At 47.2% G+C, this 21060-nt stretch overlaps 2 protein-coding genes across 6 annotated transcripts in view; both read left to right on the top strand.

The window, feature by feature from the left end:
* Window positions 1–16857, top strand: part of LOC124348820 (teneurin-a-like) — a 115037-nt gene extending 98180 nt beyond the window's left edge. For all 4 annotated transcript variants that reach the window (XM_046799105.1, XM_046799104.1, XM_046799106.1 and 1 more), the window contains 12 exons: window positions 329–422; window positions 5475–5725; window positions 6760–7032; window positions 7112–7225; window positions 7308–8000; window positions 8061–8297; window positions 9497–9694; window positions 9761–10166; window positions 10256–10375; window positions 10448–13237; window positions 13303–13447; window positions 13514–16857. In XM_046799105.1, the coding sequence (XP_046655061.1) occupies window positions 329–422; window positions 5475–5725; window positions 6760–7032; window positions 7112–7225; window positions 7308–8000; window positions 8061–8297; window positions 9497–9694; window positions 9761–10166; window positions 10256–10375; window positions 10448–13237; window positions 13303–13447; window positions 13514–16048 (7856 nt within the window). In that variant the 3' untranslated portion in view covers window positions 16049–16857. The remainder of the gene's footprint in view (window positions 1–328; window positions 423–5474; window positions 5726–6759; window positions 7033–7111; window positions 7226–7307; window positions 8001–8060; window positions 8298–9496; window positions 9695–9760; window positions 10167–10255; window positions 10376–10447; window positions 13238–13302; window positions 13448–13513) is intronic.
* Window positions 16858–17149: 292 nt separating this feature from the next.
* Window positions 17150–20788, top strand: LOC124348876 (probable RNA-binding protein 19). Of its 2 annotated transcripts, none has more exons than XM_046799240.1 (14): window positions 17150–17349; window positions 17443–17625; window positions 17686–17997; window positions 18055–18325; window positions 18399–18658; window positions 18743–18878; window positions 18940–19085; window positions 19147–19278; window positions 19345–19645; window positions 19712–20034; window positions 20087–20232; window positions 20300–20405; window positions 20477–20600; window positions 20662–20788. In XM_046799240.1, exons 1-14 carry the CDS (start codon window positions 17314–17316, stop codon window positions 20721–20723), a joined length of 2538 nt encoding a protein of 845 aa, XP_046655196.1. In that variant the 5' UTR covers window positions 17150–17313; the 3' UTR covers window positions 20724–20788. The 2 variants fall into 2 exon arrangements, with proteins under 2 accessions (XP_046655196.1, XP_046655197.1); XM_046799241.1 differs by having other exon boundaries at window positions 19718–20034.
* The last annotated feature ends 272 nt before the right edge of the window (window positions 20789–21060 follow it).

The following is a 21060-nucleotide window of genomic DNA, read 5'->3' on the forward strand; positions in this document are numbered from 1 at the left end:
TCGAGTGGGAGGGACGTGCTATAGACTACCGACCGTAAGCCATCTGTAATTGAGAAAGAAGAAGGGGGAAAAAATAGTCGATCGATAATCCCCCTCCCCTTGTGCGCTCTTTGGCTTGTTGATCTTTGCTTATTTTATATTCCTTATATAATAAAGTTTAGACTGTCGAAATTCACAACTCCCGTTCGAGCGACTGTCTAAACACTGATATATATCCAACAGAGAGAAGACGAAGGGGGAAGACATTTTCATTCATCGTTAGCAATTCAAATGTTGATTTTTCTCCGTCCAAAGTTGATGAGTTTTTTTCTTTTCTTATCTCTTGCAGGCAAGACACCGTCGAACTCTGGCTGGAACTTTCTACCGGCAGACAATAACCGACAGCACGGAAGTCACACACTGGGCCACAACACGTTAAACAGGTAAAGTGTAGTACTTGTGCAATATTTCGACTTGTCCATTTGAACTTGGGAAGAAGAAAGGCGCCAGCAGATCGACTCTGCTGCTGGTCGGTCGGGGGTCCAGCGCAACTTGGCTTTGAACTTTTGCGCCGTGTGTGCAAGGCCAACTTTTGTACTGCTGCTGCTGCTGCTGCTGCTGCTGCTGCTGGCCTTGTCTTATTCACTTTGGACTCGGTTTCAACTCACTTTTGAGTGCTCACTTTCAAGTGTGCTTAATAGTGTTACCGGCGGTATAATGAGCTAGACATGTGCACACTACAATTAGACACGAGAAAGAGGGAGCAATGGTCCCCAGAGTACGTCTCACTACTAGTTGTGTATTAGAATACTACTACTCCGTTGCTGGCTGGGTCCCGCACTACTACTGTACGACGACTACTGTGTTTGGAGTTCAAGGGCCGTGTCAAATGGATAGCTCTTCTTCTTTGCCGCTTGGCTGCTGTCCGTTATTGTCTGTACGGGGGCGTCGGGTGGTCGCCGCCGTTTTACGCGTGCAATGGAATTATGCATATTAGGCTTGCGTTACCGAGAGCGCCGCCACCCCATCTCTTATTTCTCAATTTGATGTGTGAATGTAAGCGAATGGGCCTAGGTTGGCGGCAGTCAGAAGAGCAAAAAAGGGGCCCGATTGGTAGGTCGGGTGGTATTACGACGGGCGAAAGAGAAGAGGAAATCTCGCCCAGATCAAACGACACGTGCGCTCGCTCACACGACGCACCGCCCAGGGAGCGGACCTAATGTTTCGTCATTTGCGTTACTAATAAAGAAATGCCGAAAGAGAGAGAAGGAGAGAGAGAGAGGGGCCTAGCTACTACTATCGAGCGGGAGAACCCTCCTTGACAACATCATCATTTGAAAATGTTGGAGCTTTTTATTATTATTATTATTTAAAAAAAAAGAAGAAGAAAAGGAAAAAGGGAAGAGTTTCGCTATGCGCGGTCTATATAGTCGACTTGGCATCGGAGGCAACTCAACATGTTTGCATAAACCAATCATGCGATGCGAGGCAGTCAAGGGAAAGCCGCCGCCGCTGCTGCTCTCGAATTTCATCTAGTACAGAAAAACTGGCAGCTTCCTCCTCCTTCTCTCCCCCCTTGCCATATCCCAGAAGTCGCCTATTTTGCATCATTTGAACGTGCGGGAGCTCTGCTGATCCCGGTGGCCAAAACCAAGTAAGAGATGGGAAGGGGGGGGGGGCAACCATCAGGGGGATTGAAGGCAGAAGCCAAAGTCGCTACTATAAATATACATCTTCGCTTTTCATCCATAAAACGTGCCGGGCGGCGGTAGCGGCAACTGCTATCCTTTGTTTTCTTTTCTTTTCTTTTCTGGCTGTGTGTGTGTTTATCTTTTTCTTGGAGCGAATTGTTGAAACGTGCAAACTCAATTCGGGCGACAAAAGTTCACTAACGAATTATTTTGAAAGGGATTTGTGTTGTGTCTTGTATATATGGGTGGGAGGGGAGGGAAATGGAAAGCGGAAGAATCACAGGAATGGAAGTTTCCGTCGGTGTGTGCGTGTGGTGGGCGAGAGAGAGAGAGACTAGACTAGTATATATACCGACGACATCATTTCCGACTGAGGGGAGCTGCGGGATGGTGCCCAGGTTTTCGTGACACGGTGAAAGCAGTTGAGGCACTCAATGCTGTACACACAGACGAGATCGAACCGAAAAACCGCTTCTCTCTCTCTCTCCCAGTGTACATATCTAGGAAAGAGACGACTCTCCAGAGAACCTTTCGTTCCGGCCCATGAAACCTAAACCTTTGCTTCCGTTCGCTTTTCTACGTAGTCGTTTCTTCCATGTTTGCTTTTTCCAAAAAGAAAATATTTAGAAAAGCCCACCAAAAATGTTTTTCCCATTTCGCTCGTTTTCCCATCCAACCAAACCAACACTGACGCAATTCTTTTAAAGAAGAGTCTGATCCCGCTGCTGCGAAATTCGAGTGGCCGTAAAGTAGTGTAGCGACTTTTATATATACGTATATCTATAGCCAGACTTTGAACCATCAACGGATGGTTCAATACTACTTCAATGGCTATGGCTCACTATTCGGTGCACCGCCGTTGCTCCTTGCCGTCGATCTGATTCTTTACTGCTGCTGCTGTTGTGTATATTTTAAGCCAAAGGGAAAACGTGAGCGACATCACAAATAGTGGGATTCATCGTCATGGTAATCAGTCGAGTCAAACCAAACCTCATCCCGTTGCTGGCTTGATGGACTGGATTTTCTAAGTAGTTGCAGTGGAGCGCCCACGAAATAATCGATCGCTCGTCGACGACGACGACGACGACAGCATTAGCCTTTCAGGAGTATAGTAGATCTTTAGACGTCGTAAGTCAGCTCGTCGCTATCAAGACCCTCGGCTCTATCTATTGGCTCTCTTTCTTGATCAGTTTCCTTTTTGAATGGCGGACGTCATCGACTTGTACCGTGGCGTAACGATCCGACGCGGTGGCGGTGAGGGTCACCGCTCAAGCTCGATCATTTCATTCTAGTCACTTTATGGGACGACGTTAGAGACGAGACAGACGCCGGGAAAATCAAATCGCCCCCTCCGAGAAGGAAAACAAAAATGATGCAGCCCGTTATTTATTTATTTTTTCACGACCGCTGCTGGGCTGCTGTGGTGCAATCCAATAGAGGAGACGAGAGAGAGAGAGAGAGCTAGAGAGCTAAAGAGCGTCCCTGCAATAATAACAATACGTACATCAAAAATAACTACGACAGTCGCCCCTGTTGTTTGCCTCCAGTCATAACAGATGGCCCGGATAGGATGGAAATGTGCGTATAAATGTGTGAAAGACAAATTTCCCCTCATATCCTTCAACACATGGGGCGACGGGTGGGGGGGGGGGGGTTCAGTGGCGTATCAGTGAGGACATTCGGGTGAGAGAGCGGCTGCATTTTCTGGTGTGGAGAATTTTCACGAGAGATATAAATCATGATCTATATTGTTATGTATGTGTGGGAGGTGAAAGGAAGACGAATCTAGCAGGCGGCGGCGGCCGGGTGGGAATATATATAAGAGGATGGGGGGGGGGAAGGGCGGCGTGAGCGTGACGAAGACGCACGTAAAAAGCGACAAAAGGAAAAACTAAAAGAAAAAAAAAAAACTAGATAGAATGTCTATTGGAAAGGGAAGCTGGGCGGCGGATGACAGTAGCAGTAGCCGAGGAGAGCCGTACCCTAGCGACGCCAGTCAGACACTATACATTCAAGTTGTGCCGGAGTCGTGCCGGCTTTAAGACGACAAGGGGCCGGTAAATGTCGACACTAAACACGCGCACGGAGCACGGAATATATAACTCTGTAGGGAATCACAACGTCAGTGTACGCGTCTGGTACGTACAGGATGTCCGAACAAGGGAGAATCCACAAACTCGTCCGAGGAGAAAAGAAAAAAAGAAGAAAAAGAATAAGAAGAAGGAAGACGGAATGAAAGGAATCCTTTATATCCAGCGCGCGCCAAGTCGACTTTGTTGTTTCCGACTTTTGTCTTGGGGAAACGGTCGGACAATGGCCATGTACACAGACAGCCGAGAGAGAGACTATGGAGACTAGCCGACCTACGCGGAGATGCTCTGAATGCCAATCACGCTCTTAGATCTTTATCACATGTACACAGCAGCGGTGGCGGGACCGAGTGTCGACGGCCAAGAAAGGAAATCTCCTTTTTTTTCCAGCCTCGTTGTATAATATCTTTTGCAATTGGTCGGCCGTCTTCCGGAGCGTACTCTCTACATATCAAGCCCTTCCGCCGCCGCCCCTATTTGCTTTTTTTTTTTCTTTCTTTCAGCTCACATGTCTAGCGATTTCGTTTGTCTTTAACTGGTTTTCGCACCCAGCCAACTTTCCCTCGATAGGTTTTAGGGTTATAGGTGGAAGAAAGGAAGGGAATGGCATCAGCAGGAAGGTTTCTGGTCATCCCGAGCGAAATAACAGTTGGAAGAGAGGGAGAGAGAAAAAAAAGACGGAATGTGTCATTCTATTGATTGGGTTAGCCCCGTCCGTCCTGCTCGGCTTTGACTGTACATCGTCCAGCGTTTCGAAATGGACTTGGTGGGCGTGCGGCAGAGTGGTGGGAATCAATAATCGATGAACGATTTCTCTGTGTGTGGATGGGTGTGCGGCGGCGGCAGTGGTGGGCCTTTTGTGAGAGACTGATGATGGCCTTTTTGGCTTTGGTCTCTTTTTCGATCCCCGACGCGAGATGAAGCGGAGAGACGTGAAAGAAGGACGAGGTCGGATATCGAACTTGGAACAGAAAGCGAAAAAAGGACGACTGGGCCGTGACCTGGTCGGTCATAGATATCGTCGCGCCCGTCGTCATTAACGTCCCCGGCGACGAGACAAAAGAAATTGATGGAAAAGTGCGACCAACCGACATCCCGATGGTAGGCAGAAGAGAAAGAAAAAGAGAAAGAAATACATAAAAGGGACGCGAGGTTCTTCTTCACGGCCGCCGTGGGAGTTTTCTTTAATTGTATTACTCCCGCCAGTGCTGCTGCTGCTGCTGTGCGACTGATCCAATCTACTCCAAACACACGCAGTGACAATCACCCACTCTCTCTCTCTCTCTCGTGCAGTAGAGTAGTGGCGGCCTTATACTCGGGATATGACTCGTCTAGCTCAGATGCGCACACGTCTCGCCTTGTTGTAGTCTTGATTACTTGTGTCTTTGTATTTTCGCTCGATTTTCCTTCGCCTTCTTTCTCTTTCAATTGGTTTCTGCTATGCAGCATTACTGCTGCTGCTGCCGCCCCCCCCCTCTCTCCACTCACCAAATGAACTCGACACGCAAGCAGCTCTCCCTCTGATGTAGTGTATACATAACCTACACTCCAACTCCATTAGCTGCCAGAGAGTCCCAACGGCTCGAGCGGCTTTACTTTACTTAGATTGAGCCAGACCCGAGCCGAGTTTTTTGGGGTTTTTTGTTTTTTGTTTTATTTCAAAGTCGATCGATTGTTTGATTGGTATTGATTATTGTCTTTTTTGAACTTGCAGGGGACACCACAATGGGCCGAACACGGTCTCCTCTTCCAACATCACCAACCCGATGATGATGAACGCCCCCAACAATCATCACGTCCTGACGCCAGTGCCAGGCGATCCGTCTGGCCGTCTCGTCATGACCCTGCTGCCCAGTCAGGGTCCTCATCACGACCTGATGCACGGCCAGCACGACCCCAACATTCATCACCACAGCGGAGCCAGTCACACGAGCAGCAGTCATTCAACCAGATACAATCACCCAGGTAAATTGCGACTTTCCTCAGCATCATCATTTTCCTTCATCCGGGCCGGCGGCCGCAGCCGGGCCATCAATTCATTCTGAACCTCGTCGTAGCGACATCTTGACTTGATCAGTCTGTGTGTGTGTGTACTACTACTACAAGTTGACTCAATTATTTGGTATGCACTCGACTGGGTTCTTCTCTGCTGCATCATTACAGCCCCCCAGCGATGAGAAGCGTCGATGTAATCTAACCTTCCTTGGATATTCCCTTTTTTACCCGACCACCGCTCCCTCGGCATCGGCTCCATTGATGTCAGCCATGAGCACAAAACGATGATTATCCGTATCCTATGCAAGCTCATCGACAACTTCCATGTTTAGACCCTGCAGCAGTACTACATCCCCTCGTCCTTTTGAAATCATTAGGGGGGAAAAAAAAGCCAATTATTTTCATAAGGTAGCGATCGTGGTTGTGTATATAACTCACAGGGTCGTCACATCCGAAACTGCGTCTCTTCCATTTTTTTATTTTAACTCGTAAAAAATCAAATAAGGGGAAGAAAAAAAAAATAGTTTTGTTCGCTAGAATTTCGTGAGTTTTGACGCTGGAGGCGAACCCGACATAAACGTTGATACGCTCAGTTAATAACGAGCGGAATGCGAACGGCACACGGATACAAGTTCGACACACGATTAACTACTTGCCAATTAGTCTAGTCGCTAGGCCTCCTCTCCCGTGGCCCGCCCGTGTCGACTATGTCGGCAACTGCTCGGCAACCAACCAATTAGAGGAGAGCTGTATATTTACGACCCTCTGGGCCATACGCCCGACGTCGCCATTCCTCTCTTTGTGCTCCGTTTAATTGAGATCCAGCACAATCCACACATTCTACTAGTCCCGACAGCAGCCCCGCCAGCATCCCGGCAGCTCGCCCGATGTTTAGTGACAGTCGCAAAGTCAACTCTAATGTTGTAATTGTGTAAATGTTTGACATTGTCGTCGTCGCCTCTTCCCGAATTTCATGCTGATTGGCTCTTAATTGCGTTACCCAGGGCACGGGACGAGCACCAGCCGCCAGACGCTGACGTCCTCTCTCCAATCGTCGTGGCTGATGCGTCGTGGCAACGGAGACGCCCGCTCGTCGTCGTCGGGCGCCGACATGAACCACCACCATCATCTCGGGCTGGGCGTCATCGGCGGAGGACGGGGAGTCGGCGGCGGTCCCGGCAAGGGCTGCGCCACGCCCCAATGTTCGTGGCGCCTTTTGGCCATCGCTCTCTTGCTCACCTGCGGATTACTTGCGGCGGCTCTCGCCTACTTCACCGGTAAGTCGATAATGAAACGTGACTACAAGTTCCGGCCGAGCTCGTTAAACTTAGTGTCAATGTCAATGAATCGCCACAGTGAGCTCAATCGGAGCGTCGACGGCGTCGGACCCCAACTGCATCCTAATCGAGGACGCCCAAGTCACTTTGCCCAGAGAGGACAACGTCAACAACAACAAAATGCCCGTCAAAGGTACGTGGAATATTTTGTTGGGCCAATGTTGTTGTCGTCGTCGTCGGATTATTTGACTTTGTTGTTGTTTTACCCCCTGCAGAATCCGCACCGCCTCGAACAGCTTCCAGTTCTGTCGCGAGCACTGGCGATCCCGGTGGGGGTGAGAGCGGATCTGGCCGGCCATCTCGACAGGAGCAACCGGTATCTTCTTTGAACGAAACACCTGCCGCCAACAACAAAAATTCGTCGCCGGATCTCGCCGGATCGGGAATGGTCCCCATCAGCTCCTCCACCAACGGAGCCATGGAACTGGAAGCGGACGGCCGTTTCAAACTCCTAACGATCGAACCAGCTCAACTTTGGGTGGCTTACGTGCAAATTGGCGGAAGCCAGTCGGCTCTCCGGATGGAAGTCCAGCTACCGCGGGGCGCTCCTTTCGCTCTGTACGGACGTCGCAACGCGGCTCCTTCCATCACCCAACACGATTTCAGCCAATTTGTCCACGACGAGACTCTGATGGCCCGATTCCGGCGCCAGCTCAACTCCTCGTCCAGCCCAACCACCAGCAGCCGGCCCGCTTATTACAACACGTCACTAGTCAAACCCGTGGAACCTGGGCGCTGGTTCCTGGCCGTCTACAACGACGACTCGCAGCGTCAGGATGTGGCCGTCGGTTTAACACTCACCAACGAGGTTGCCACTCCTTGTCCAGATGACTGCAACGGACGTGGGCAATGCCTCAACGGCAAATGTCTTTGTCGCGACGGATTTGCTGGAACCGACTGCTCGACAAGTAAAAACCAATTTCCCAGTCAGTTTCATTTCAAACAATCAATTGCAATTTTCCTTCCAGGTGTGTGCCCGGTACTGTGCAGCGGCCGAGGAGCTTACGGCGGAGGTCGCTGTCATTGCGAAGCCGGCTGGACAGGAGCGGAATGCGATCAGCCCTACAGCGAGCTGAGTGCTGCTTCCAGTTCGACCGGCGGAGGATTCGTCATCAGCTGCTCGATTCCGTGCTCGGTGCACGGAACTTGCGTCAACGGCCGTTGCCAGTGTGACGCGGAGCACACGGGCGCTTCGTGCGAGACTCGTAAGTTGACCGGAATATTGCGTTCGCCAGCTATAGCAAGTTTGTTTGAATTTCTACGTAATCTGATGATGATGATCGAAACGGGGTCGTGCCATGCTATCGACCTTCTTTTGTTTGTTCTTTGATGGTCTTCGACTGGGTCTTTCGCTTTTATCTCGTCGTCCTCTGCGACGCATTAGTCGCCATGGCAACGCGCTAGAAAGAGAAATTCGAGCGTCAGTCAGCACGGCTCGGAAGTGAAAGAGATCCGGGCCAATATCTACCGAGGAAAAAAAAGGTTGCCTATAGATGGATGGATGAACTAGCTCAACAACGAGGGCAAACAAGAAAACAGGAAGAAAAAAAAGAGAGAGAAAGAGAAGATAAAGGAGATCTCTTTCATCATGGAACACCACTCAAAGAGAAAAGAAAAGATCTACTTGTCCGTCTGGTCTTTTGCGTTGTAGCGTCTTACATATATCGTCGCTATAGCAACAACGCACAGCGCAGCACTCCAATTTCTCTCATCTTATTCTCTTGTTTCTTTTCCGTTTGTTTCCCAGTCCGCGTCACGGTCCGACATTTCCGTGGAAAGCCTTTATTAGATTTGATCATGGAATTGAATAGATATTTTTTTTCCCAGGGCGGATCAAGTCTATTTACGTTTTGCGTGGGCAAGGGGGGGGGGGGGGACTGGAGGGGGTGATGTAGTGAAGGGGGTAGCAGCTAGCGGCTAGCCGGCCGGAGCGCGTTGAATCAACAATCAGGAGACGGGAAAGAAGGGCGACAGTTGCAGCAGAGCGTTTGGTAAACACGCTCGCACAAAACCACTCTCCAACGGATTAGCCTCCACTCCACAAATACCAGCGCCACGTCGCACTATACCGCAGAGTGCCCGGTCGCAAATAACGTAGGCTGCAAGAAAATCTCGCCCAACTGCTGGTAGCCCATCAAGTAATCCCCCACAGATCCGCCCGTCCTCGTAGGCCGAGCTGCGTTCTGAGTGTGACAGTTGGCAAACAAAAAAAAATAAAATCATCATAATCGGAGCTGGGCGACAGCGGAAGAAATCGAATTGATTTCCGGCCTATTGTTGATCTGCTTCTCTATCGATTGAACAGCACGATTCGGGGTCGAAATTATTTCATGATATCGTTTTGACCTTGTATGATGGAATCATTTGTAATCAATGACGTGATTTTTTTTTACATAACTTGCAGCTTTGTTAACCTGCCAATCGGATTGCGGACCGAACGGCCGTTGCGTCAACAGCAGTTGCTTATGTAACGCCGGATGGATGGGTTCTCGTTGCCATCTGGTGTCGACGTCGTGCGATCCTCGTTGCAGTCAACACGGCCAGTGCGTCAACGGTACCTGCATCTGCTCACGGGGATGGAACGGACGTCATTGCACTCTCGGTAACTACATAAGCCGCTTAAACCCAAATTAGGGAATTTATTTTTGATGAATCATTTTGTCGACAGATGGATGTCCGGGTAACTGCGGCAACAATCGAGGCGTTTGCTTGCAGAGCGGAAAATCCGGAAACGGAATCAACAGTTTGTTGCTGGCCAATCAATTCAGGTGCGAATGCGCTCCGGGATGGACTGGAACTGATTGTTCCATCATGACGGAAACGGAATGCGGCGACGACAAGGATAATGATGGCGATGGGCTGACGGATTGCGCCGACAGCGATTGCTGTTCCAATCCCTCGTGTACCGACCATTTGATGTGCCTAGCGTCAGCCGATCCGGCCGACATCGCCTCCCGGAAGCCGGTCCTCTCCAGCAACGGGGGCGGTGCCAGTAGTTTCTACCAGCGCGTGAAATTCCTCGTCGAAGACAACGCCGTCCAGAGCTACGCCCACAAGGACGAATATGTTGACAAGTAAAGAGATTAAAGACATTTCAAATTTTTTTTCGCACGCAGTTCTAATTTCGGGGCTTCTTTTGGTATTTGTAACTGTTTTTTTTCAGGAGAGTGGCTGTGTTGCGCGGAAGAGTCTTGTCCCAGCAAGGATTAGGCGTCGTGGGAGTCCGTGTCAGTGTTGACCGTCATCCCCGTTTAGGCTTCACTCTTACACGTCATGGAGGATGGTAAGCGGATAACAATCAGCAAGAATTCTTCCAAAAAACTAAATTTGGTTATCTATTATTTTTTTGTTACAGGTTTGACATTTTGGTTAACGGTGGAGGGGCAGTGACATTGCAATTCCAACGTAATCCTTATCGACCTGAAATGAGGACAGTTTGGGCAGCTTGGAACCGAATCGTCGTGCTGGACAAGGTCGTTCTTCGTCTCGGAGACAGCAGCGATAATTTGGCTTCGGGCAGTGGTGGCGATCGGAATTCCAAACAGTCGAGTGACAAGCCACAATGTCAAATTGACGAGCTGGAAATGATTCAGCCGAGCGTTCTCAATGCGCAGGATGCCGAATTCCACCACCAGTCAGGCGACGGGCAACTGGGCTTACTCTTGGCCGACAAACAAGTCTTGCAGGAAGTGGTGCCCATTCCTGGACTGCCCGATTACAAACTGGTTTATCGTTCGGAGAACGCGCTCAACTATCACTCGCTACTCAGACTGCAACTCACATCGGCCCAGATTCCCACTCAGCTGGGCTACGTCCACCTTCGGCTGATTGTCGAGGGCACCGTTAGCGAAGTGACGTTGGAGGCCGAAGCTAATCTGACGTACGCTTTCGCTTGGGATCGACACAATGTTTACGGTCAAAAGATCCACGGCAAGACGGAAGCCTACGTCCACGTCGGCTACCAGAGTTCCTTCGACGGCTGCCTGACTTCGTGGCAAACGCTGGTGGCCCCAATGGCCGGCTTCGCTCCCAACATCTCGGCTCTCGGAGAATTCAATGTCGATGTCCATCACCATTTCATCGCTGGGCAGAACGTCCTGTTCCGTGGTGATGGCGGACAGATGGATCTCAGATCTGGTCCGCGTCAACTGAGTCTGACCATTGGAACTGGATCGCCCCGATCACTAACCTGTGTCGAATGTCAGTCTGCTTCGCCGAGCGCCTACGCTAAAATCCTCAATCCGGTTGCTATGGCTAGCGCAGGCGACGGATCCCTCTACGTTGGTGACTTCAATTTGGTGCGGAAGGTGACCCCCGAAGGAAGAGTTTTCACGGTCCTCCACCTGCCGACTGGACAGGTTTCCTACTCTTATTATTTGGCTGTGTCGCCCATCGACGGCTCGCTCTACTTGTCAGACTGCGAGCGAAAGCAGATTCTCCGCGTGACGGCCGTCAGTGAAGAACAGCTACTCAACCCTTCATCTCCATCCTCCCTCGCTGGACTGGATAACAATTACGAAGTTGTCGTCGGATCCGGAGAGCCTTGTTTGCCTGCCGATCCGGAAATGTGCGGTGACGGTCGTCCAGCCCTTGAAGCCCGCCTGGTTTTCCCCAAAGGTGTCGCCGTTTCGCCGGATCGCATCTTGTACTTTGCCGACGGCACTTCCATCCGTTACGTCGACAGCAGCGGAATCATCCGGACTCTAGTCGGCCGTCCTGCCAATCCCATTTACGGGCTCCACCCGGCGCCGTGCAACGCCGCCGTACGACCGACACAGATCCAGCCGCTGTGGCCGACTCAGGTGGCCCTCAATCCCATCGACAACACTCTCCACTGGATCGACAACAATGTCGTGCTGAAGCTCACGGCTTCGCAGTTCGTCCAAGTTGCAGCCGGTCAACCTCAACACTGTGCCGCTCAATCGGCTACTCCTTTCACGTCTGGTAGCCACATCGCTGGTTTCGCATTTGGACCGGCTGGCCAGCTTTATCTCGTCGAGAAGCCTGGAGTCAATTCGACGCGACTCATTGAGACAGACTCTAGTGGTCGCAGTGAACCGTTGAAGTGCATTTCCAGCGACAGCACTCTACCCTGCAACATTCCCACCTCAATTAGCTCGATGGCCGTCTCTCCGGACGGAGCTGTCTACGTCGCCGACAAACAGCTGTTGCAAATCTTTTCGCTGGATTATGTCAACCCGCAACCCGACCCGCTGTCAGGCGAATATTCCATCAACTGGCCATCAGTTGGCGAAGTCTTGGTCTTCAATCGCTACGGCCAGCACGTCACCACAAAAGAGCCCATTAGTGGTAACATCAAAACCACTTTCTCCTACACCCGGAATGGACCTTCCGGACGATTGATGGCCATCATTGACTCTCGCGGCAACAAAGTGGACTTTGTCCGCGAATCTGGTGGCGATCAGTTGATCCAGGCTATTGAAACTAGCGCGGCCGTTAAAAGCCATCTGACCGTCAGCCGGATGACGGGCTCTCTGACCCACATCAACTCGTCCAACAATTGCTTCACGCTATTCGATTACGATTCAGTGTCGAAATTGCTGGTCGGACGGACCGAATCGGATGGACTGACGACCATTTACCGCTACGATCAGCACGGAAGACTCATTCAAACTGTTCTTCCGGATGGCGAACGCTACACCTTCGATGCGACTCCGACTTCTACGGCGATCCGCATTTCTTTGGAGCGCGACAACCCGGTTGAATTGACCATTTCCGGGGCAGCCATCCAATCAGGAGAGAAAAAAGTGCTTTATAACTTGATGAAGAATGGCTCCTCGGTGATGGAATGGGCCGGCGACAACCAGTACAGCTTCCAGCCTTTGCAGCAAGGAGGGAGTGAAGGTTGGTCGGAGCGACTTCAGCTGTCTGGTGGATCCGCCATCCGCGGTGAGTGGGCCAAAAGCCTTCAGGTCGGAAGTAGCGGCAGTCGATCTCAGGACAAAACAATCAGGATCAATGGCGCCAAGTTCCTCGTCGCTGAAATAGATGGCCAGTCTGGTGGCCGACAATTGTACGACAACGACCGGCAACTGGTCATGGGATTTCATTGTGATACGCAAGGCCACTTGAAGGAACTTCGGCTGCCCCCGGGTTTCCATGGAATTCGCTACAACTACGACGGGTACTTTCATAAAATTGGTTTTAATTCTTTGCATTATTTTGATGAACCTATTTATTTCTTTGCAGAAATGGCCGTCTTCAAAGCTGGGTATGGGGTCAACGACAGGAAGTCTACAGTTACGACACGCGAGGATTGCTGGCCGAGACTCGTTCCCGGTCAGACGCTGGCAATTCAGGATCGAGGACAATCATTTACGGTCCTAACGATGTGGTAAGCAACTCATTTCAAACGAAATCCATAGACCACACACTAAATTATGCTTTCCTCTCTAAACAGCCTACGAAGATAACACTCGCGAGTGGGCGATCCTTTAGCTACGCGTATGACGAATCCGGAGGTCTGAAATCATTGACGCTTCCATCTGGCAACGGCCGTCATAGTTTCTCCGTCCAGCCTTCAATGGGTTATTACAAGCTGATCTACTTACCACCTGGCAGCAGCACGAGCTCAACTAGCCAGAACGCTTACGTCGAACACTACGATTCGGAAGGCCGCAAACTCTTGGCCATGTTCCCGGGCGAGAGTGGACGCATAGTCTATCGGTACCGAGGATCGCAGTTGGCTGACGAAGTTTGCGGTGATCGTCGCATCGATTACTCGACGGAAGATGACGGCGTAACGACAACCACCACGGTGACTGAACGGGAATTCGAATCGCGTACGGACGTGACCGTCAACAACGCCAAATTAATTTTGGAAGACAAAACGGATTACGGAGCCAAGACGGGATTAGCTGGATTCAAATTCGTCTACGGTTACGATTCGCTGTTGAGACCGTCCAGCATCAAGGGGCGCATTGGTGGTCAAATCCTTCCCGATTGGCCACTCAGCTACCAGATCAAAACAGGTTCACTGGAACAGATGGGCCAGTTCAAGATTTCCCGGCTGCGACCCAATGAGACTTCCTACTTTGACGGAACGGCCATCTTCACCCGAACGCTGAACCCTCACTTGGAATTGTCGGCTTCGTCGTTGACGCTACACAATGAAGAAGTTTTCAGGATGGAGTTGAGCTACGACGCCGCCGGAAGGATTAACCAGACTCGCACATACACTCGCTACCTGGGCCTGAAATCCTATGTCAACATCAAGAACCTAACGTATGATGCCGATGGCCAACTGGCGTCGGTGGAAGCTCCCGAATCGTGGCGCTTTGGATACGACCAGCACGGCAACTTGGCTAAATTGACGTACCGCGGGAATTCCATCCCCATGCAGCATAACGGATTCGATCGGTTGGTCAAATTTGGCGAGGGCGCCTATCAGTACGACGACGCTGGCAACGTCATTCAAAATGCCAGAGAAGAGAAATTCCAGTGGTCAGCATCCGGACTGCTCATCCGAGCCCAGAAAAAAGGCATGTTTGATGTCAGATATTTTTACGATCATCAGCGACGTCTAGTCGGACGGCGGGACCAGCATGGCAATGTGACGCAGTTTTTCTACGCCAATCCACAGCGTCGCCATCAAGTGACTCACATATTTAGCCCGCGGGATCTTCGACTGACAACGCTGACTTACGACGAATTCGACCACTTGATGCACTTCCAGATCCTTCGCCATCGCTACTACGTCGCCACTGGTGATCGTTGCGGCACTCCGTCGGTCGTTTTCAGCCAGAAAGGTGAAGTGGTCCGCGAATTGGTCCGCTCCCCTTACGGTCACGTCGTTTACGATTCCAATCCCTACCTGTACATGCCGATCGACTGGTGTGGAGGTATCGCAGATCCAGCCACGGGGCACGTCCATGTCCGCGGTGATCGCATCTACGATCCTCTGATTGGTCAGTGGCTCAATCCCGAATGGCAACGAGCCACGAAAATGACCTACCAACCCGAACTGGTCCACTTGTACAGACTCCCCGGCAACGATCCTGTCAACTTGGATGCATTTGGTTTGTCCGGCTCTCATCGCTTGTCTCATACAAGTCGCTACCCTCAGTGGCTCAGTCGCATGGGATACCAACTGCCTACCATTCGATCACCTTATCAGGAAGACAACAGTGCGCTCGTAGCAGGAAAGTCGATCGTCAGACAGCCCCCGATCTTGACCACCAGTCGACTTTTGGAATTGAACCTGAGGCGCAAGTCGCTGCACGAGTTTGCAGATTTCGCATCCAAATGTTCGACTCCCAACGCCGACCAAATGAAACTGAACGAGATCCGATTCGCACTCGCTCCATCGACTTTGGGCAGAGGCATTCTGGTGTCGAGGAGCTCTGATGGGCGCTCTATCGTTTCCTCAACTTCTTTGGCCGATCCGGTCATTCGCGACGTCTTCACCAACGTTTTTAATAATTCCCGTTGGCTGAATTTAACGTTGCCTGGACATGGTCATGGGCAAGACACGTTCCACTTTTTCAAGCGCGGCGATAATGTCAGAATCAAAGTGGCCGAGGATATGGCTGCCCTGCGCCGACTGGGACCTAATGTCAATCTGACAATGCACGACACGCCGGACACGGGTGCCAAAGAGATCAAAATCGCTACAGGCCATGGCAACTTTGTAGTTATTTATGGTACCGATTTGGCCGCCGAAACGGAGCTGCTGTGGCGACACTCGGTCAAGTTAGCCGCCCGCCGAGCCTGGCATCGCGAGCAAATCCTGGCCCGCCGCGGAGGTATCAACACATTCCTCATGACGCAGAGCGAAATGGAGCAACTGTCTCGCGACGGTCATCTGCCCAATTACCGGCCAGAGTTGCAGCAGTCGTTGTGGAATTATCCGTTGCTAGCCGATGATCCCACAGCCATGAGATTCCGCAAACGCAACGCAGCCGGATCTTCTTCGCTGGATGTCCCCCGTCGTTGAAAGCGTGTCGACTTCATGTCCAAGAATCTTTGATGAAATTTGTCCCTAAAACTGTGATACGTGCCAAACTATAAAAGTGCCCCCGCTCCCCAACCTAATCTAATGTTTTCTCGATTTTTTTTTCTTGCTTTCCGATTTTCTCTCCTCCTATGATAATCCCGCACGTATATGAAACTTACCGTATTATATACCCATAGGGAAACCATACCAGCACAGTGCTAGCATATATAGTATTAGTGTCCATACGTCTGATTAATCCGAATCGACCCAGTTTTTATAATATACTGAAAATTGTCAGTGTCTTGTGTAGTCGCTATTGTGTACATTTTGCTTTTTAAAAATACGGCCAACTCACAAGTCGACTTGGAGAAAAGTGGGCATTTTCATCTGCGACTAGTTTGATGAAGACGCGTGATCTTTCTACGATATCATTTCTTAAATTTGTTCATCAATGAAAGGCACGTCGTGGGAAGTTCCGCACTGCTTGCGCAGCTTATCGGCTGACTTTTGATTTTTCATCGTGTCAAGAGCACAATTTTGTTTTGGTCGAATTCTCTTCTCAATATTATTGCTCTCTCGTATTACAATGGACATAAAAGATATACATATGATTATATAAATGCTGTCGCATATTATTTTAAAATCATGTATAAAATTTTTCTTTGTATTTGTTTCATTTGTTGTGTTAGCCCTCATTTGACTGTTTCTGATCAAGTTTGTCACAAAATGTTCAGTGCTATGTGTATTTTAAAAAATCTGAATTAACTCGTCGCTGGGAAAATAAAATAAAATATATCTAATAAAATATTTATCGTTCTCTCTTTTATTGAAACATATCCAATTTATCGATCTCGAAGTTGCACACAATACTACAAACAGTTGGCAAGTTATTTAAAAAATATATAAAATATAGAATTGGCTTGCTAATTAAAGATTATAAAATTTCAAAATGTATTCCAATTTACTCAAATAAGAATATAAGATATTAAAATAGACATATCCTCTATCCTGTGAAAAAAAATTTCTAAAAGTGAAATGTGAAAAGCGACCGCGGAAATGCACCTATTATTATTTAGTTGGCAACAGTGGGGCAATGAGCAGACGATTTCCTTCATTAGTGTGGTTCTGAGCTTGTGGCACATGTGGTCATGTACTGATGCGAAAGGGCCGTGTTTGTTTTCCTGAATCAAAACTCGTAGTTTCTGACACTGAAAATTCAACAGTTGTTTTTTAATGAGTATTGTCATTTGACCCCTCATCCTAAAATGACGAGAATAATTGTAAAAAATCTTCCTCCCTCGGTGAGTTATTATTAAATCACATTTATTGTATTCCCATTATTCAAGGGGTTAGAAATAGTATAGATTTTAGACTTTTGAACTTTTTTCACTCAGGTGTCAGCACAAAAACTAAAAGAAACTTTCAGTCAAAAAGGACAAGTTACAGATGTTCAACTGAAATATGACAAAGATGGGAAATTTCGACATTTTGGCTTTGTTGGCTTCAAGAATGATGATGAAGCAGATTCAGCCTTGAGTTATTTTAACAACACATTTGTAGGATCCTGTAAAATTCAGGTATTATTCACAATTCTACCATTGTTAATAGTATATATTTTAAGCATTTCTTGTTGGAAGGTTGAAAGATGTGTCAATTTAGGAGAGAGTTCTAAAATGAAAAAAGAAAAAAAAGCCCCGGAAGCTATTTCTGCCCCACTTCTTACACAGAAAGTGAATCCAGTAAAGGAGGACACAAATAAAATACCAGAAGATCCAGAATTTGCAGAATTTCGGGAAATACATTCCCATAACCAAAAGGACAAGATATGGGATAATGATGGAATAGATGGTTCTGTGCAAAAACCTATTTCAAATGAAGATGCCAGTGATGCAAAAGAAGAAAACCTGATTGAAACCATTGCACACAAAAAAGATCTCAGTGATTTAGAGGTATTTTTTTTGTAATTTTATGTGTTGAAATTATTATTCATATCCAATGTTGTGCAGTATCTCAAATCCAAAGTTGTAGGTGGAGCAGAAAGCAGTGATAAACCAGTAAAACTATTTACAAAGAAAGAAAAAGCTCATCAGGACTACATGCACTTGAAAGTCAGGGGATTTTCTTGTCAAGTAAAAAAAAAAGACATCAAAGAGTTTTTTGCTCCTCTTAAATTGGATTCAATCAGGCTACCTCCCAAAGTGAAAGGTGTTGCATATATTGGTTTTTCCTCTGAGAAAGACATGAAAAAAGCATTGAACAAGCATAGAAGTTTCTATGGTAAAAACAGTTCTTAATAAAATACTCTTTAGACATTGACATTTCATTCATAGTTCTCTATTTCTTATTACAGCTGGCAACAGAATAAGTGTTGTTAAATCAGAGAAAAAAATTATTTTGGATGAAGAACCAAAAAGTCAAACTAAAAATGAAGCCTGGGAACGACAAGAAAACGATATGAAGAAGGAAGAAACTGTTGCCGAATCTGGCAGAATTTTTATTCGTAATTTGGCTTATACAGCAACCGAAGAGGACATAGAAGCTCTGTTTTCCCGATATGGGCCGCTAGCTGAAACCCATCTTCCAATTGACAAACACTCTCGGAAAATCAAGGTGAGAATTTTATTTTTAAATTATATTTTCAAGGATATTTTTAATGTTGATATACGGTATTATATATGATATTTTATGTCATAGGGATTTGCTTTTGTGACTTACGTCATTCCTGAACATGCTGTCAGAGCTTATACCGCTCTCGATGGAACCGCGTTCCAAGGTCGAATGTTACATTTGATTGCCGGCAAACCTAAAGCAACTGATGACGATGATGCAGGTAAAAACATTTTTATTTTCAACGATGAACTGTTAAATTTCTCGTGTTTCTCTTAAGTTAGATGGTGAAGGAACCAGTTACAAGAAGAAAAAATTAAAAGATCTCAAAAATAAAGCTGCATCAGCGCATAACTGGAACACTTTATTTCTGGGCACCAATGCGGTAGCTACTTTGATGGCTGAGCGTTATTCGACAACCAAACAGCAGGTTAGAATTGAATACAGGTTTTGTAACAAAAACTGAACTAACAATATTTTATGATTCAAAGGTTTTATTAGAAGGAGGAGACGGTCAGCAGCAGAGTGTGGCCGTACGGTTGGCTCTGGGTGAAACGCAACTTGTAGCGGAAACAAAACAGTTTCTTGTTGATAATGGAATCCATTTAGACGCATTTCAAGACGTAAAATCTCAGCATAGTGTTTGGTTAATAGTGTGTATGTTTGATTAAATTTTAATCTTCTCTTAGGCACCTAAACAACGATCCAAAACAGTGATGTTGGTAAAAAATTTGGATGCTCAATCAAATGTTGACGAGCTTCGCGATCTTTTCAGCCCTTTCGGTGAATTAGGTCGTGTTCTTTTACCACCACGTGGCGTAACTGCTATTGTCGAATTTCTTGAACCAACGGAAGCTAAAGCAGCTTTCCGTAAGTTGGCTTATTCGAAATTTCGTCACATGCCTTTGTATCTGGAATGGGCTCCAATGGATGTTTTTCGAACGGCTGCTCAACGCGTTGAATCTAAACCTTCTGAAAATAAAACAAAAGGTAAATTACAGTGGCATTCCTACTATCAAACATAAACAAATAATATTTGAATTTTTACTTGTTCAGTCAAAGATGCAAGTGCAGTGGCTACTTTAGAAGAAAATAATCCAATTCCTTCTGATAAAGTTGAAGAACAACCTGAACAGGATACCACAGTCTTTGTTAAAAATGTTAACTTTGCGACTACCGATCAATCGATGCGTAAGCATTTCGAGTCTTGCGGACCCATTTTTTCCGCAACTGTGGCTCGGAAAAAAGACCCGAAAAATCCTGGCCAGTTTTTATCGATGGGTTATGGATTTGTTCAGTTTTTGTCAAAAAAAGCTACAGTTACAGCTTTAAAAGAATTGCAAAACTCAACGTTGGATGGTCATACAATTGAACTGAAGGTAAAAATTCCTTGTTAACTTGTAACTTTTAACTAATACCATGTCATTTTAGCGTTCAAATCGAACTGAAAATAAGGAAGAAACGATAATTACTGCGAGAAAAACTTTGTCGACAACTAAAGAACCGATATCTAGTAAATTACTTGTTAGGAATATTCCGTTTGAAGCCACGACCAAGGAAGTGACTGAACTCTTCAAGTAATAATTCTTCATTACAGGATAAAAGGATCAAGAGAAATTTTTATGGTTTTTTAAAACTTTTTAGGCCATTCGGTGAACTAAAGGCAGTTCGTTTGCCAAAAAAAATGGCTGGAAATCAATCACATCGTGGTTTTGCATTTATAGATTTCATCACAAAGCAAGATGCTAAAGTAAGGTTTAGCAAAAGAAGAAGCTTTTAATTTCCATTTTGTGTTATATGTATTACCTTTATTACTTACAGAGAGCATTTGAAAGTTTATCAGCAAGTACTCATTTGTATGGACGACGTTTGGTGTTGGAGTGGGCGGCTAGCGAAGATACGGTAGAAGATGTTCGAAGAAGAACAACTTCCCATTATACTGAAGGCAAATCTTGTACAAAATACTAAACTCGTTGTGAAATTCATTAATTTTCTTTTCGATATAGGACCACCTACAAAACGCAACAAGAAATTGGAATTACCTGCAAACGGAATAGAATCTGATTAGTTGTATGGTAGAAAACGGAGATGCCGTGTTCCAGAAAACGACAGTAAATAAATATTTCGCCAATTGATGCTTCACTGCGTGTTTGCACTTGGTTCACAGTGTTTGGTTATCAGCTAAACTAGGTGGTAATTTTCAGCTGATGATCACCTAATAATGGTCAAATTGAAAAATGTTGAGAACAGTTTCTTTATTCTTCAACTAATGAAAATTTACTGATTTAAATAGGCAATAAGTAGATATTGGTTTACCTTATCTAATACTAAGATCTTACACATTTTTGTTTAAATACTCTTTTTTTTGCAGTTGCTTTGGAAACTGCTTCATTAACTTCATTTGT

Source organism: Daphnia pulicaria, chromosome 7 (genome assembly GCF_021234035.1).
Source record: "Daphnia pulicaria isolate SC F1-1A chromosome 7, SC_F0-13Bv2, whole genome shotgun sequence".
NCBI classification, from domain to species: Eukaryota; Metazoa; Arthropoda; class Branchiopoda; order Diplostraca; family Daphniidae; genus Daphnia; species Daphnia pulicaria.